The 18,204-nt window shown below is 34.2% G+C and overlaps 1 protein-coding gene across 3 annotated transcripts in view; it reads left to right on the forward strand.

Moving 5' to 3' along the window:
• LOC145249007 (cystathionine beta-synthase-like) overlaps window positions 1-18,204 on the forward strand; it is a 122,109-nt gene that overhangs the window by 83,854 nt on the left and 20,051 nt on the right. For all 3 annotated transcript variants that reach the window (XM_080110864.1, XM_080110865.1, XM_080110866.1), the window contains 5 exons: window positions 159-284; window positions 3,972-4,056; window positions 9,331-9,442; window positions 12,368-12,448; window positions 13,099-13,233. In XM_080110864.1, the coding sequence (XP_079966990.1) occupies window positions 159-284; window positions 3,972-4,056; window positions 9,331-9,442; window positions 12,368-12,448; window positions 13,099-13,233 (539 nt within the window). The remainder of the gene's footprint in view (window positions 1-158; window positions 285-3,971; window positions 4,057-9,330; window positions 9,443-12,367; window positions 12,449-13,098; window positions 13,234-18,204) is intronic.

Raw genomic sequence — 18,204 nt, forward strand, 5'->3', positions numbered from 1 at the left:
AATATAAAGTTTGTTTGGATTAATTCATTTATCGAGAATTTATTATAAATTCATGTCATAAAATTTAAAAAAAAAATTATTTTGTTTTGAAATCGTGGAAGAATCTATTTGTTGTTCTCCTTTTTTGAATTATTCACATCGTTTTTCTCCCTCTTTAGATTATCGGAGTGGATCCAGAAGGATCAATTATTGCACAACCAGAACATTTGAACAAATCTGACACAACCTTCTACGAAGTTGAAGGAATTGGATATGATTTCATTCCGACCGTCTGCGACAGATCAGTAAGTCTACATTTAATTGCATTTCAGATAGCTAACAGCTCACTGCATAGTAGTTATCATCTGAAAATTTTTATATTGCTTATGTTCTCTCTCACTAATTTATTGAGATTAAATATTATTCACAAAAAAATGAAACTTAAACTTTTCTCACTCTCCCCCACCTCTTTTCTTTTTTATCTCCCTCCCCCACTTCCCTTTCTCATGCACTCTTATATTCCCACTCGCCACTCATAAAAAAATTCATAAAGGTAGTGTACTATATTGTATTTTCCAAATAAATCATTCTGCCTCCTGTTATGCTACACAAGTAATTTTAAGAAATAAGTATGATAATATTTATTTCAAACAAATATAATTGGTTATTTGAAAACTAAAATAGAGCAATTATGAATTTTTTTCTTTATCAATGATGTAAGCTAATTTTTCTTTTTACAACATAAGCAAAATATGTCTCCATCTTACCAATCTTCCAAGACAGAATAAATCAGTATTTTTTTTTTTTTTTTTTTTTTTTTTACAGAAACTCAAGCAAAATTACATAATAGTCTTGCAAAAGATATAGCACAAAAATAAAAGAAAGAAATCAGTCATAATTAAATATCTATCGGTCAAAAATCTGAATTTTTCTAAAATTAAGTAATATAAATAAAATATTTTTAGTTCAACTACTCGACATGTGGGTAAAATGAATGTACGCATATCCAAAGCAATGGCTGAATCTTTAGAAAATGATCTCTGGTCTGTAGTTGAAAGAGGACATGAATGAACCTTTCCTTTAACGAGCAGAGCAGGCCATTATATTTTTAACGAGTTTAACGAGCAACCTTTCCTTTAACGAGCAGGCTGTTAGATTATAAAATATGCTTAAATATGATATTTTAATTTATGTAGATTTCATATTTATTTTCATAGAGCCAATTTTCTATTGATTATTATATTGTACCCAATATATGGCTTAATATATAGTAGTGCCCTCCCCCAGAATGACTCAGTCATAAAATATGCTTAAATATACTTTAATTCATGCAGATTTCATATTTATTATTGTAGAGCCAATTTTCTATTGATTATTATATTGTACCCAATATTTATTATTGTAGAGCCAATTTTCTATTGATTATTATATTGTGCCCAATATTATTATTGTAGAGCCAATTCTCCTTTGATTATTAGATTGTACCTTTGTTTTTTTTGTTTTGTTTTTTTTACAAAGGAGTCACCATTTATCAAGGCCCAGAGACCACTCGAGGATAAGGGTTAATGATTGTACAGTAGTCAATGGTAAAAAAAATATAGTAATCGTTAGTAGTGGAAATTGGTAAATTAGATTACCTAAGGAGATGGCTCATCAAGAACTTGTTCCCATTGGACTTGGAGATGGCCGTATTGCAGTCCGTTGGGAAGCAGGAGAACGGAACAGTTCCACAGACGTGTAGTTCTAAGAAAGAAGCTTTGTACATGGAATCTATGTTTGGGTTTAGGCACAGATAAAGAGTGGAGGAAATTGATAGTAGTTTCAGATAGACAAGTGTTTTTCATGAAAGTCAGGCCAGGGGAACCATAGATTGGAGTTCAGATGGGCGCTTGCCATGAAAATAATGGTGAAGCAGAGACAGGCTCGCAACGTCTTTTCTGCGGGAAAGAGGTTGCAGAGAAGAGAAAAGGGCATCCCCCACTAAGTTACAAAGTCTATTTTGAACTCCTCTGTCAAGGCAGGATAAGCTGCTTCTAGCAGCTCCTGCCCAGATGTAGCAACAGTACTCCATCCTTGGACATGCTTGGCTCTTATATAGGTAGAGAATTGCATCAGCAGTGAGATATCTACTGGAGCAGCAGAACGATCCCACCATTTTTCCAGCAGCCTTGGCAACGGATTTGATGAACGTGTTCCATCTCAGATCAGGAATAAAGATCAGGCCTAGAAGTTTGTCAAAATATGGAACCTCCCCAAAATGAATCCTTCATTTCAATGATGCCAGACGGTGATCAGTGTTGATGATGAAAAGATAGAAGCTTGGTTTTAGATGCATTAAAATTAGCCAACCACCTCTTTCCCTGTTGTACCACAGGATCAAGATCAAAGGAGAGAGAATCAGAGAACGTAGTCATTTACAGCCTTTGAAATGTTGTTATAGATGGTAGTGTTGTCAACATAAATGTCTACAAATGATCTTTGAGAGGTCATCAATGTCGATCAGGAAAAGAGTTGAGCCAGGATGGACACTTGAGGGACCCCAGCATTAATATTGTGAGCTTCTGATTTCTGCCCATCAACCACTACTCTTATGAATCTATCAGAGAAATGATTTCCAGCTAAAGATCATGTGGAGTAGACCTTTATGCCATACCCTATCATAGGCCTTTGATATGTCAAGAGTAATTGCCCTAGAAAGGAAGCCTCTATTGAGAGATTCGCTAATCCTATGAGATATAACTGCTTGTGAGGATATTAGCAGCGATAGCCCCCAAAAAAAACACATATGCAAATCAAGAAGTGTGCGTGAGCTGGTGCGACAAAAAAAGAAAAAAATGGACACCATATAATCCGGGGAAAAGAAAGATTGCAGTCAAAAAACATGGATGTATAAGAAATGGCTGTCTACAGCCGCCATGTAGTGGAACAGAAGCGAGAGACTTTTAAGCTGGTGCTGACATGGAGAGAAAGAAAAACGGTAATAAATGACTTGTGTTAAAAAAAGAAAATTTATTTTGTTTATTCCTACGACGTTACAGTCTTAGACAAGATCTAAAGTTTCTAATTTAATATATCTCACACTGTCTACCCTTGTCCCATTGCTGCAATGTTGTATCCTTGTGCTTGTTTCATACAAATATTTCGATGGAATGTGCTCCAATAAACTTGCTGCTCTGGTGCCCTCTCAATGTAAATCCACCTGACCAACCAAACCATCGGCAAAATGTCATCCTTTCACCTATGAGGTCCTCAAATGCTATGTGAGCTTTTTATTCTAATATCTTTCTTCAAACTGCTAGCCTTTGGAATCGCTGCTCCCTGATTATACCAACATGCAGAAATTTAAATGTAATGTGAACAACTTCTCGCTTCCACTCATTCACTGTAGAAGTCCTCTTATGCTGAGAAGTTTTCTACTCAAATCAATTCTTTCCTCAAACTTTTCGAAACCAAAACCAAATGACATTGAGTCGAGTACGGTAACCATTACACCGGTTCAGCACAACATTTACAAAGTGTTTTAAAAATAATCTTATTCTTAGTATAAAGAAGCTATCATGTTTCTTGACCGTGCATGTGCAGTCGTGAAACAGTTGATAAATAGATAAAAATCCGACGACCTCCACGTACCGATTTGCTAATTTTTACCCCTAAGCAGCCCTCTTTTCTGGATGAAAACCGATTAAAGTTTTCCACATGTCTGAATAACCTATATACCAAATTTCAAGTCTGTAGATCAAAAATTCATTAAGTATATAGGTTGAGAAGTCTCCTCTCTCACACATACTGACTTTTAAAGATATAGAGATAAAAATAAATAACCATTTAAAAAAAAAAATGTTTCTCTAAGGACAACTCTTCATTATAAGTCTGGCCCCTAATTCTTAGTAGTCACATCTTGGTGGCAATATGCCTTGTTTGAGGCGAATCATTAAAAAGAAAAAAAATATATAATCAATAAAAGAAATACATTTTTTTATTTTATTTTTCAGCTGGTTGACCAATGGTACAAAAGCGTTGACATTGATTCTTTTGCGATGTCAAGACGTTTGATAAAAGAGGAAGGCCTTCTTTGTGGTAAATTTATTTTATTATTATTTTATTATTACTAGATATTAAAACTGAGCAAAAGTTATAGCCCGTTGACTTAGAATGAGTGCTTTATGCTAGACTACTAGAGTAAATGTATTATTTTGGTAACTAATTTGTATTAATCACTAACTGTGCATCGAACAGACACTATAATATTTAATTCTCAATTGATTGGATACCATAATACTTAGCTTGCTGCACCTTATCATAACAAAGGGCTATATGAAATTTCAGCCAGATCGATCCAGTAGTTTTCAAGGAAAGGTGGAACGAACAGACTAAGAGAAATATATCTATATATTAATACAATAGCGTGTGTGTCATGTTTGCATCTTTTTTCTTCTGAGTGACTGTCGTGTAATAGTTATGATCTTTCATTTCTTGCAATAAATAATTTTACCAAGAATTCTTCATAAGTTTTGGTTTCAATTATAGCCGATGGCTCTCATTATTTTTGTGATTCTACACAATTGAAACCAAACTGATTTCTTTTTCTTTTTTTATACTAAACTAACCCTAAATTTTAAGTTTAGTTTGACAAGTCAGTTTTTGTTTGGTTCAAGCTCTGTAGAAGCACAATGATTTTTATTTATTTATTTATTTTTTTAATTTGTAATTAATATTAAAGGCATAAAAATACTCTTTTCTTTTCTAAACCATTTAAATATACTTTGTACAATAAGCTGTCGACGAACATATGTTCGCCATTACATCTGGAGTTGCTGAAATGAAGAAATGAAATCGAAATCTCATTCTAACATTTAAAAACAGTTTTTTTTTTTTTTTTTTAATTATTTTTGTTAGTTTGACTTGTATAGAGAAAGGGTTGGTCATGGAAAGAATTAATATATATGGACATAGATGAAAAATTAAACAAGTCTGATGGCGGTGTACAGCCGGTTATAGTCGATGTCATCTCGACCCATTGATGTTTTCATGTGGCTAATGTTTAATATCGTGTCTAACATCCGGTAACCAAGTAACTCTCTCCTGGCAAACGATAGTGTCATATTGGTTGCCGTTCCAAGGACTTTTCTTGACCAAGTTAACCCTCCATGGGTTAACACATAGTGTCGTCATAATAATAATAATAATAATAATAATAATAATAATAATCTGGAAATATCAGCTGGGAGTCGGACATCACTTGAACAGCTTGAATACAAGTTTACAAGAATATAAATATGTTCATTTCTAAATGTTTAATTCTTGTAGAATAAAAAGACATGGATTTCTCCTGTGTTTCAATAACGGCTTTATTGATTACCTTTGTTAGAATGACTTGTATAGAGAAAGGGTTAGTCGTGGAAAGTATCATGGAAAGTGTTCTATAGACTAAACATTAGACAGGCCTGTTGAAAGAAAAGAGTTTGTGTGTGTGTGTGTGTGTGTGTGTGTGTGTGTGTGTGTGTTGGAAGTTATAGTCCGTAGCTATGATGTAGTATTTGTCTCTTAAAAGTTTGTGGCTTAGTGAGGGATGCCTTTTTCTCTTCCCTACAACCTCTCTCCCACAGAAGAGACATTGCGAGTATGTCTTTGTTTTATCGTTATTTACATGGCAGGTGCTCGTCTGAGCTCCAATCTCTGGTCCCCCCTCGCCAATCTTTCACGATAAACACCCGTCTAGCTGAAACCACTGTCGATAATTTTCCCCACTCACGGTGCCTAAATCAAAACCTAGATTCCATAAACAAAGCTTCTTTCTTAGAACTGCACACCTGTGGAACTCTCTACCACTTGCCTGTTTCCCTCCTGACTTCAACATGGATGTCTTCAAGTCCAACATAAACAAATTCCTGATGAACCGCCCCCTTAAGCAATGACACTTTATCAAATCTCCAATACTAATGAATACTGCAACACTATCCCATTGATTACTGTACACAAAATAACCCTTATCCCCGAGTGGCTTCTGAGCCTTGATAAGTGGTGACCTCCATGTAAAAAAAAAAAAAAAGTTTGTCATAGAAACGTGCATCACAAAAGATTAGAGACAGTACTGTAGCATGAGAAAGAGGTTGTGTGTGTGTGTGTACCACATTGTATTCATATTTTTGTCGAACCCTGAGCCCTATGGACAGGTGAGTTTTGTTGACTCCCAAGAGAGAAGTTCGAGGCGACAGGTCCGTTCCATGTGGAGTTGTCAGTTGAAGATCTGGGGAGAAAGAGTGTGTGTTGCCGATTTAATCTTTTACTAGCAGGACCCGTGGAAATTCCACGCTAGTTAAAATCTTTTAAAACACATCAGTAAGAAATTCCTTATTGTTATATTACAAAAATGAACGTATGGAAGCAAGTAGAACAAAGAACTTTAGTTTAAACTTTTATTGAAGGTCAATGCGATCGTAACTGATGCTGTTGATATTGTCAGGAAGTGCTGGTGATCATTGAGGTGGTGACAGGGACGTTGATCAGCTGCTTGGAGTGAGAATAGTGGTCAGTCAGACTGTAAATTTAAAAAAACTGTGACATTGTTGACATCGATTTTGTGAAAGTTCTGATGACCCCAAGTTGTTTAATATTTCAGGACATTTTGGATTACACGTGTAAGTAATGAATAGGTCACAGAAAACTGCCATTGCATCTTGATAAAGCTGTTGTAGATTCCTAGGATTTCCTGTAAATGTAGATGGTAGAATAACTGGTACACCAGAATAACCATCTTCATTCCTTGCTAAATGATCCATTAAGCCAGAATATTGAGCAGCTCTCAAACTTTGATAGCACTATTGTAAGAATCATGCTGAAAGCCATTCTTAATATGGGGAGGGGGTTAACTATTCTGAAACTACACTTAACAATGTAAAAAAATAAGGGAAAATATATGTATGAACAATAAATATTTCTTCAGTTAAATAAAATATTCTGTAAATCTTTTAATAAGGAATAAATATTTATTTAAACCATAATTTTTTTTTTTTTTTTTTTTTTTATTACATTTTCACCCCAAACAAGGCAAATTGCCACTTTGGTGTAGGGGGCTACTATGAGGGGCAACAACTACTGGGGTACTATGTAGGGATTTGGGCAGCAAGGTGTCGGTTCACGTTACACTTGAACTTCTGCACGTCAGTACTGTTGGGGAAGCAGGGACCTATAATGGAATTCCAGAGTCTAGCGGTTCTGGGGAAGAAACTATTGGAGTAAAAAGATCTTTTACATCTAGGGATCTCTACAGTGTGGGGGTGGGATTTAGCAGCCTGTCGGGTTTGTCGAGGGTGCACACGTCGTGGGGGCACAAGTGATTGCAGTTCGTCAGAGCATTCACCACTAAAATACTTATAGAAAAGGCAGAGGGATGCAACATTTCGTCGATGGGACAGAGGCTGAAGCTTAGATGCCAGTTCAGGGCCTATCAGGTTTGCGACTCTCTTTTGAACCTTGTCAAGGAGCGAGAGACTAGTAGCAGATGCACCAGCCCAGATGTGGCAGCAATACTCCATACATGGGCGAATGGTGGCCTTATAGAGGTACAGGATACTTTCGGGTGTTAGTAGTTTTCTAGCACGGTAGAGAGAGCCCACCTTTCTTGCAGCGGCCCTGGCAATGCCTTCAATGTAATTGTTCCAACTCATGTTTCCTGTGAACGTTAGGCCAAGGAGTTTGAAAGATGGACTTTCAGATAAAGAGTCGTTGGCCATTGCTATGGGTGGTAGAGAGGGTTTCTTGTAATTATTGAATGAAACTAGTTTAGTCTTGGCAGCATTGAACGCGACCAACCACTTTTGTCCCCATTCCACTACAGATTGGAGGTCTTCCTCTAGTGTTTCTGCCATTTCTTTAGAAATGTGTTCATTCGTCTTCCTGTCGTGCCTGCCATAGTGTAGTGTCATCAGCATATATACCCATCTCAGAGGCAATGTTGTCGGGGAAGTCATTTATGAATATCAGGAACAATAGAGGTCCAAGGATAGAACCCTGGGGCACCCCCGCATTTATATCATATTGTTTAGATGTACGACCGTCGAGGACAACCTGGATTTTTCTCTTATCTAAGATTATTAAAATAAAGTATTTTACTGCATAAAAAAGCGGTTATGGGGAGAAGGGTTAACTATTTTGGACCTTCACCTAAATAGCGATTTAATGAAATAAAAATTTAATGGTCTTGTATCTTTTTTTAATAATTTGTTTTAAAATAAGGAAAAAAAATCTTTGATACCGCTATTGTAAGAATCATGCTGAAAGCCATTCTTAATATGGTTTAATATGGTTTTAACTATTCTGAAACTTCACCTAACAATGTAATAAAAATAATAGAGAGATTCTTTAGTTAAATAAAGTTTACTGAAAATCTTTAAATAGGAAATAAATATTTCTTTAAATAAATTAAATCGTAAGTAATGAAACAAATATTTAAAAAATTTTTATAGTATTTAAATATGTATGCCCTGTCGGTGGGCATTAGAAGATGATGACTGCCTGTAAAAGAAGCAAAATAAAACGAACAAAACATAAGTAATAACTATGTAAACAACGTGAAGATGTATAAATGTTACAAAATTACTCAATTCAGCATTAAATAACATAAAAAAGGATTGATATGCCGTAAAAGAAAAACAAAAACAAAACAGAACAAGACGTAAAATGTTTTGACTCTGTGTTACTCAGTGTATTTGCGAATGGTGACTTTGGTGATTTATTTAATAAAGTCATTCTTGACTTTTGTAACATTTATTTCTAAACATATTTTTTGTTATGTAAGGCTCACTCAAAAGTAAATAAAAATATAAAAAAAGATAAAGTGGCACAATAAAAAAAAACGAACTTGTAACGTTAAATGTAAAAAATATATTTATTATTGAATAAAATAAAATAAGCGTTCCGTATTCACTACAATAATAAACAGAAGACATCATTAAAAATGTAAGTAAAATACTATACTATTTAAACTGTGGAACGATACCTTCTATGCATAATTGTCTTTAAAATAATCCGGAACCATAAATAGACAGTTCATATATATATATATATATATATATATATATATATTATATATATATATTTTTTTTTTTGTTCGGCAAGTTTTGGGAAATAAAAGGGTTTAATGATTTTTAATTAATAAAGATTGAACAATAAAGGGAGATAATTCACATTAATTAATGTTTGCGATGATGATGATGACGCGTTTCATTAATTAATGTTTGCGATGATGATGACGTGACACCATACGGACAAGCATATTAATATATAGATAACCTTTGTCACGTGACTGAGAGCTGGCTTCTTATTTAAAAGTTGTTTTGCATTGTTATTTAGGTGGCAGTTCAGGTGCTGCAATGTCAATTGCTATAAAAGCTGCGAGAGATTACGGTTTGAAGGCTGGCCAACGATGTGTTGTAATCTTACCTGATTCCATAAGGAATTATATGTAAGTAAGCTTTTCGTTAAAGAAGTTATTATCTATACATGTATGTGTAGAAACGTGTGTGTGTGTGTATAAGCTTTTCGTTAAAGAAGTTATTATGTATATATGTATGTGTGGAAACGTGTGTGTGTGTGTATAAGCTTTTCGTTAAAGAAGTTATTATCTATATATGTATGTGTAGAAACGTGTGTGTGTGTGTGTATAAGCTTTTCGTTAAAGAGGTTATTATGTATATATGTATGTGTAGAAACGTGTGTGTGTGTGTATAAGCTTTTCATTAAAGAGGTTATTATGTATATATGTATGTGTAGAAACGTGTGGTGTGTGTATAAGCTTTTCGTTAAAGAGGTTATTATGTATATATGTATGTGTAGAAACGTGTGTGTGTGTAAGCTTTTCGTTAAAGAGGTTATTATGTATATATGTATATGTAGAAACGTGTGTGTGTGTATAAGCTTTTCGTTAAAGAGGTTATTATGTATATATGTATGTGTAGAAACGTGTGTGTGTGTATAAGCTTTTCGTTAAAGAGGTTATTATGTATATATGTATGTGTAGAAACGTGTGTGTGTGTGTATAAGCTTTTCGTTAAAGAGGTTATTATGTATATATGTATGTGTAGAAACGTGTGTGTGTGTGTATAAGCTTTTCGTTAAAGAGGTTATTATGTATGTGTAGAAACGTGTGTGTGTGTGTGTGTATAAGCTTTTCGTTAAAGAGGTTATTATGTATATATGTATGTGTAGAAACGTGTGTGTGTGTGTATAAGCTTTTCGTTAAAGAGGTTATTATGTATATATGTATGTGTAGAAACGTGTGTGTGTGTGTGTATAAGCTTTTCGTTAAAGAGGTTATTATGTATATATGTATGTGTGGAAACGTGTGTGTGTGTGTGTATAAGCTTTTCGTTAAAGAGGTTATTATGTATATATGTATGTGTAGAAACGTGTGTGTGTGTGTGTATAAGCTTTTCGTTAAAGAGGTTATTATGTATATATGTATGTGTAGAAACGTGTGTGTGTGTAAGCTTTTCGTTAAAGAGGTTATTATGTATATATGTATATGTAGAAACGTGTGTGTGTGTGTGTATAAGCTTTTCGTTAAAGAGGTTATTATGTATATATGTATGTGTAGAAACGTGTGTGTGTGTGTATAAGCTTTTCGTTAAAGAGGTTATTATGTATATATGTATGTGTGGAAACGTGTGTGTGTGTGTGTATAAGCTTTTCGTTAAAGAGGTTATTATGTATATATGTATGTGTAGAAACGTGTGTGTGTGTGTATAAGCTTTTCGTTAAAGAGGTTATTATGTATATATGTATGTGTAGAAACGTGTGTGTGTGTATAAGCTTTTCGTTAAAGAGGTTATTATGTATATATGTATGTGTAGAAACGTGTGTGTGTGTGTGTGTATAAGCTTTTCGTTAAAGAGGTTATTATGTATATATGTATGTGTAGAAACGTGTGTGTGTGTGTATAAGCTTTTCGTTAAAGAAGTTATTATGTATATATGTATGTGTGGAAACGTGTGTGTGTATAAGCTTTTCGTTAAAGAGGTTATTATGTATATATGTATGTGTAGAAACGTGTGTGTGTGTGTGTGTATAAGCTTTTCGTTAAAGAGGTTATTATGTATATATGTATGTGTAGAAACGTGTGTGTGTGTGTGTGTGTATAAGCTTTTCGTTAAAGAGGTTATTATGTATATATGTATGTGTAGAAACGTGTGTGTGTGTGTGTATAAGCTTTTCGTTAAAGAGGTTATTATGTATATATGTATGTGTAGAAACGTGTGTGTGTGTGTATATCTTTTGAGTTGTAGTGCACTAGGTGTATCAGAATTTTTGTAGGAATTTTTGACACCCCTAACACGAAACTGCGAATAAAATATAAAAAATCTGTAATTTCTCTTTTAAAAGTGGGTTGTTTATTTTCTTTATGGATTATACTTCCAAAATAAACTATTAAAGTTGTTTTAAAAGTAATAGAAATATTTTATTTTTATTTTTTAAAAAACAGTAATGAAATTAATTGAATTTTACGAGCTCAGTATGTTTCAATTTTTAAACTTTAAAAATCTATCAAAATTTTTCTATTGATTCAATTTTTACGATATTTTCAGAGTCAATGTGAAATTTTATGCTTTTTCCAATAAACTGAATATAATATTTTAGTAATATATTTTTTTAATTCACGCCCCCCCCCATTTTCAAGTGTCTATTAAAAAGTAAATAATTAATTTACTCACCAAAGTTTTATATATCACAAATTGAAAATAAAAGATCAATAAATAATATATTCAAATTTAAAACAAAAAAAAGTAGTGTTTTTTAGAAATTTACCTGTAAAGTCCGAAATTTAAAACCTTTTTTTTTTAAAAAAACATGTTGTTTGTTTTTTCTTTTTTTTTAATGAAACCTTGGTCCTTGCTCCTTTAATTGAAAAAAAAAATTAGGGCTTGAATTACATTTTTCAAGTAGTTATAAGCTTGGAAAGACAAGGGGTCGAATTAATTCACGCCCCCCCCATTTTCAAGTGTCTATTAAAAATTAAATAATTAATTTACTCACCAAAGTTTTATATATCACAAATTGAAGAGAAAAGATCAATAAATAATATGTTCAAATTTAAAACAAAAAAAGTAGTGTTTTTAGAAATTTACTTGTAAAGTCCGAAGTTTAAAACCTTTTTTTAAAAAAAAAACATGTTTGTTTTTGTTTTTTTTAATGAAACCTTGGTCCTTGCTCCTTTTTAATTGAAAAAAAAATTAGGGCTTGAATTACATTTTTCGAGTAGTTATAAGCTTGGAAAGACTGGGTGGAATTATTCAATATTTTTCACGGAATTTCTGACACCTAGTAGTGCACCTGAACAATTTCATTATTTTATTAAATAAATAATAAATGACTTTTTTTCCTCCTTCCTAAGGACTAAATTTTTGAGTGATGACTGGATGAGTCAGCGTGGATTCCTTCAACTTGATGCAAATCCTGAAACGAGTAATGAATGGTGAGTTATGGAAACTGATTCCTTTTTCTTTTCATTTCTTTTTGTAATTGTTCAGGATAAAAAGAAAAAAAAACTGCGGTAAAAAAAATAAATACACAGAATACATCAAAGTATATCACGTCTGCATGAATGCAGAATGTCCGGCACATACACGAGGTAATAATGCTATCTGGATCGTGTGTACAAAAAAGCATGTCCTAAATAAAGCTCGGTCACTTTTTTTTTTTTCTGATTTATTGGGAGATGTACATGTTTTATAGAGATATTGCATTGAAGATATTTATTTGAATTTCAATTAAATTTCGTTTAATTTTAAATAAAAAATAGATAACCTTTCAAAGCACTTCAAGTAATGTAGTTTCTAAATATTATTAGGGGGGTTTCTACATCAAAACCCTAAAAGTTCATTAATAAAATTTTTTGTATCACAGGTTTAGAAAATAAAATTTTTATATTTTGGTTCGGTATATGCAGGAGTTATTTCCCTTGAACTATATTTAAGTTTTCTCTCCTAAATTATGCTGGGCAATAAGACAATGGATTCTTAGGAAATATAAAAAGACCTGCTCCAAATATTTTGAAGATTCGAAGATGAGGCTTGTCCTCTTTTGTGACGTTATAAATGTAAAAAATTTTTTTTATTTTTTTAGGTGGTCCAATTTACCTGTGAGTGCTTTGAAACTGAATGCCCCATTGACGGTGTTGCCGAGCGTGAATATTCAAGAAACTTTGGAATTGTTAAATAAGGAAGGATTTGATCAAGTTCCTGTCGTCGATGAGGAAGGGTTAGTTCAAGTTTTTCCATTAGTAACCCAAATGGTGGCTGATGGGGTATGTAATGGATATGTGGACTATGGTATAAGCTATATCGAATTCAAACTCTATCAGATGTTTTTAAAATTATGAACTTACAATATCGCTAAAAAATATATGAAAGTTTGAAAATGCACTGGGTGCTCATTCACTGCACCATATGCACGTTGTTTGACGCCAAGGCTGTCTATCGATCGAGTCAGCGTTGTAATAAAGAATTTGCATCCCAAACAAAAAAACCCAGGTCTAATTTATAAATGACTAGTAGTAATATCCGGCGTTGCACAGGTCCATAAAAATAATAAATAGAAGAAATGAAGTTGCATCTGCTATACTAAGAATATTGAGCACTTTTTCATTGCTATATGTCAATTCCATCGTGGGCAACGTTGATAAAATATTCTTGTAAATTCTGCGACAGGTCTACCCCCACCCTATCCAAGTACATGGAAAGAGGGGCAGGATTTGTTAACTGCACTTTAATGTAACAATTTCAAAAACAAATTTGCTTTAACTTGAAAATAAAAATTGTTAAGAAAGAGCGTTACCTGGCCACCCCCTTCAAATAAAATGACATTTGAACCGCAAAGAATTGAGGATTTTTTTTTCTTCTAATTTTAACATATTAGACATCTGGATCCGTGTTCTTTCAGTCAATACTATATTAATAGTGATGTGTTTTTATTGTTGCCTTAGCTGGACATACAAACATTTTTCTCTTCCCTTGTTTTATTTTACTTCAGTCGAAGTTCTCAGAAATCAAGGGGCCCACAACCAGGGGCTAACACTTGAAGTCTATATGAGATACATAGATATTCGAATGTTCCATTAAAGTTCTTTATCTCTCAAACACTGAGTTAGTAAAGAATTGAGAACATAATTTTCCTCTCACCAATTAACCATGTTTATACGTTGTAGTATATCTTTCATGTTGGTCTCATGGTTTTGCTGGATTCCAGGACAAGAATTTATCTAGTCTGGTGGAGTATCCAGCTTCGTTCTATTACTTGAGGTAATTTCACTTGGAGAGGGTGCACCATTCTTCGGAAAAGCTGTGGAGTAGCTGTAGTGAGATCTTATTTGGGCTGCGAATACGAAATGTGATTTTGAATATTTGGTCAGGGTTTACTTCTATGGAAAAAGTATCCTCATGCCAGATTGTTCTGACAAACCCCTGTACAGAGAGACCTTAGACACTCGGGGACAGTGTCTAGTAGGCATTCAAGTTCTCCCCAGTAGGCATTCAAGTTCTCCCCAGTAGGCATTCAACCTATATACTCAACAAATTTTTGATAATCAGACTTAGAATTTGGTATATAGGGTATTCGGACATGTGGGAAACTTTTTAATCAGTTTTCATTCAGAAAAAAGGGCTGCTAAATTAGTCCAAATTGAAAAATTGGTGCGTGGGGGGGTTATTGGAATTTTATCTGTTTGCCAAGTGTTTCACGAATGCGCATGCATTAATAGTTCACATGACAGATTTTTTATGTTAAGAATAAATAGGTTTGAAAACACTTTTTTAAAGATTGTGTCAAGCTGGCCTAATAGTTATCGTACTTGACTCGCTTTGTTTAGGTTTTGGTTTCGATCTCAGAGCTCAAATATTTTTCTTTTTCTTTCTTTATTTACAAGAAGTGAATTTTTTAGAAAAAAAACATAATACTCTCATGCACATGTCTTAGTTTCTGTATTAATTAAAATATAATACTTATGCGTGGCCTGCTAGTAGATAATAATGTTTGTTGGTCCCCTGACACAGGAGGGCTTGGACCTTGTAATTCACTCCTGTTCATTCGTTCACACTTTTCTCAATAACCATGCCTTGGATTTTTTTTTTTTTTTTAATTTTGCACAAACATTAGTCGTGGCGAAAGTAAATTTTTGCCAGAACGGATTTTCCGAGATATCTCTGGTTGCCCCCCTTCCCCTAGGGGCCATTATAGGGTAAAATTGCCCCCAAATTGTTCATCTGTTCATACTTTTCTCAAAACGCCTTTCTTTTTTTTTTTTTTTTTTTTACGCATGGAGGTCACCACACCACTTATCAAGGCCCAGAAGCCACTTGGGGATAAGGGTTATTGCGTGTACAGTAATCAATGAGATAGTATCTTAGTAATCATTAGTATTGGATATTTGATAGTGTCTTACTTAAGAGAGCAGTTTGTCAGGAATCTGTTTATGTTGGACTTGAAGACATCCAAGTTGTAGTCAGGTGGATTGGATTTTATAAACATTTTGTACAAACATTAGTCATGGTGAAAATAAATTTTTCACTTGTGGAGGGAGACCCCATATGCTCGGCTTATTTTGGATAAGTGGTGTTCGTCTCACCAAGGTTGTGTGTATTTATTTGTACTTGTAGCAACTATCATCCTGGTCGGATTGAGCCGTTTTCTTCTTGAGCACAAACTGCATCTCAAAGTATCGTAGGAAACAGCTAACCACTCCTGATTCTAGCATCATATACCTTGTGAGTACTCCTTAATTGTTGTCTGTGCCAGGTTGCATGGTTGACCTGCAGAAATGAGGTGTTTTCTTTTCTCCCTCTGTCAGCTGAAAAACGCAAGTCCAACTTAACACAAGACTCCCCGTTCTCTGAAAGCCAACTCTGGAAAATTAACTGTTCCTCAAAACGTTCAACTCCCACTCCATTTTCCAATCTTTATTTATTTATTTATTTATTTTTTTAAGGAGAGGGGGGGGGCTATCTATAACTGCCTCTCCTATTTTAACTGGGATCTCTTCACCCTTAACTAGTTTTGGCCTTTTGTTAGATGGTTGCTGGCTGGAGACATCCATGGAAGATAATATGTAGGACTCTATTCATACGGGTTTTATCTATGAAAATCATTTTCTCCTCCCACAAAGGTAGGTTCTAGCATGATCTTCTCATTAAATTAGTCATCTACCTTTTTTAAACAAAGAATATCTCTTGGGTGGTCTGACTTTGGTCAGATATTTTCAGCTCTGCACCCCCCTTTTTCCTCTTGTCAAGGATCTATGACTGCAATGGCCGTCATTCATATGCCCTAACAAAATGTCTACTACACAACACATATATAAAATAATAAATTTCCACATAGGGTTAAAAAGTTAGGTAGAATGCAAATTTCCATTTTAAAATTAGAAGGCGGCGGCAGACAAAATTTTGTGTTTTTCTTACCGCCATGAATTAAAATTTTCAAAAACTTTGTTAATTTTAATAAAACTTGAAACACCTGTGTTCATAATATTTTGCAGTCCTGAGCATGACCTTGAAACACATCCATTCTTGAATTGGAAACCATGTTTAATTTCAGGAGAGTTTCTGATACGTAACTATTTTATACAAGTCCTGGATATGAAATTTTTTTTTTTTTTAATTTTGCAAGCAATGACCTGAGAAAATTATCTGCTGGAATGCTAAAAGAGTCAATTTTTATGGAGCAATTCTGGTTTCTGATTGGTTGATAACAGAACGTGAATTAATTTGATTCATCACTTCCTATTAACAGTGTTTATAAATAGGATCTCCCAACTTTCGGGGAGCATACTCCCTTATAAATAAAAAATATTGCAACATCCATTTTGAGGCTGTTGAGAATGTGTAGTTGCTCCTTTTTTTTTTTACCTTTGCTCCCAGGTCCAATTTGATCCAGATTGATGATACCCATTAGAGTATCTAATGCTACAAGATCAGGCTGTCTGAAGATATTGACTTCCCGACGAAAAATGCACCAATCATTCATGTTATTGAGGTTTTTTTTTCCTTTCTCTTTGCAAAACTCAATCATGTTCTGCAAAGTCAAAAACAAAAGCAATTTTCTTCAAAACAAACCAAACATAATGAATAAATATTTGACAGTATAAAGAACTTGAAGGGTAAAATTTTTTTCTAAAATTAAATAACCCAAAATTGGTTGATATGCCGTAAAACAAAAGCAACCAACAAACAATATTTTGCCATATACCTTACGCAACTTTCAGTAGACATATCACCTTCCAGTTAATCGGTTGTGCCTTTTTTTATAATCTAGCAGATATATTTCTTTCCACTTTATGCAATGTTTTGCCGCTTAATGTATTTTCTGTTTACTATTCCTAGTGTGATTATCAAACTGGTCTCGTCAGCTCGTATTTTCAGACTACAGTGGATAACGTCGCTCTAAAGAACACAGCTTTATTTTAAAACCTTTATTGAAAAAAATCAATTCAGATAACTTGATTTATGTAGTAGATGTGATGTCTATTCAATGTAACCGCCTTAAGCCTCAATCTCCGCCTCAAAATGGGTCCGGAACTGAGAGCATACCATTTCCACAAGCACTAGTGGGAGCTTGCCGAATACTCGGTGATCAGGCTAGTTTTGGTGTTGTGGGAGGTCATGTTGGTGATGTTTTCGACATATGAACAAATGAAATAGTCCAGTGGGTTCAGGTCAGAAGTGGGGACCAATGAGAGAAGGGTACAATGTCGTAGCACTCCTTCTGAAGCCAAGCCTGGGTCTCTTTGGATTTGTGGGCTGACACCGAGTCCTGCTACCACACCTAAAGTCTGATAGTGGCCACCTGATTGCACCAGGGGATCACCACACTCTTCAGCACATCCAGGTACGCTTTGGTGTTAACTTTCAAGCCGACTTCAAACATGTGAGGTGGCGTGATGTGGCCCTCACTTGAAACCACACCAAAGATCATAACCATGGCTGGAAATTTTGTTTTCATCACTCTAGGCATGTCTCTATTATTCATGGCAATCCAATGATGCGTTTTGAGGGTACTGGCAATGGTCCTGTTGTCATAACTTGGATCAGTAGAGTGCATGAGTTGTACAGCAGCGCATCTCCAATCTCGCTCGTTGAACATTGTGTCACTTTCAGACATGATAGAAAGTTCCTATTGCTCTTGCGATTTATACACAACTGGTAGATGGTCTACAAAAAAAAAAACTGTTTTCATCAA

This window comes from Euprymna scolopes, chromosome 27, assembly GCF_053919585.1.
Source record: "Euprymna scolopes isolate OS-2025 chromosome 27, ASM5391958v1, whole genome shotgun sequence".
Lineage (NCBI taxonomy): Eukaryota > Metazoa > Mollusca > Cephalopoda > Sepiida > Sepiolidae > Euprymna > Euprymna scolopes.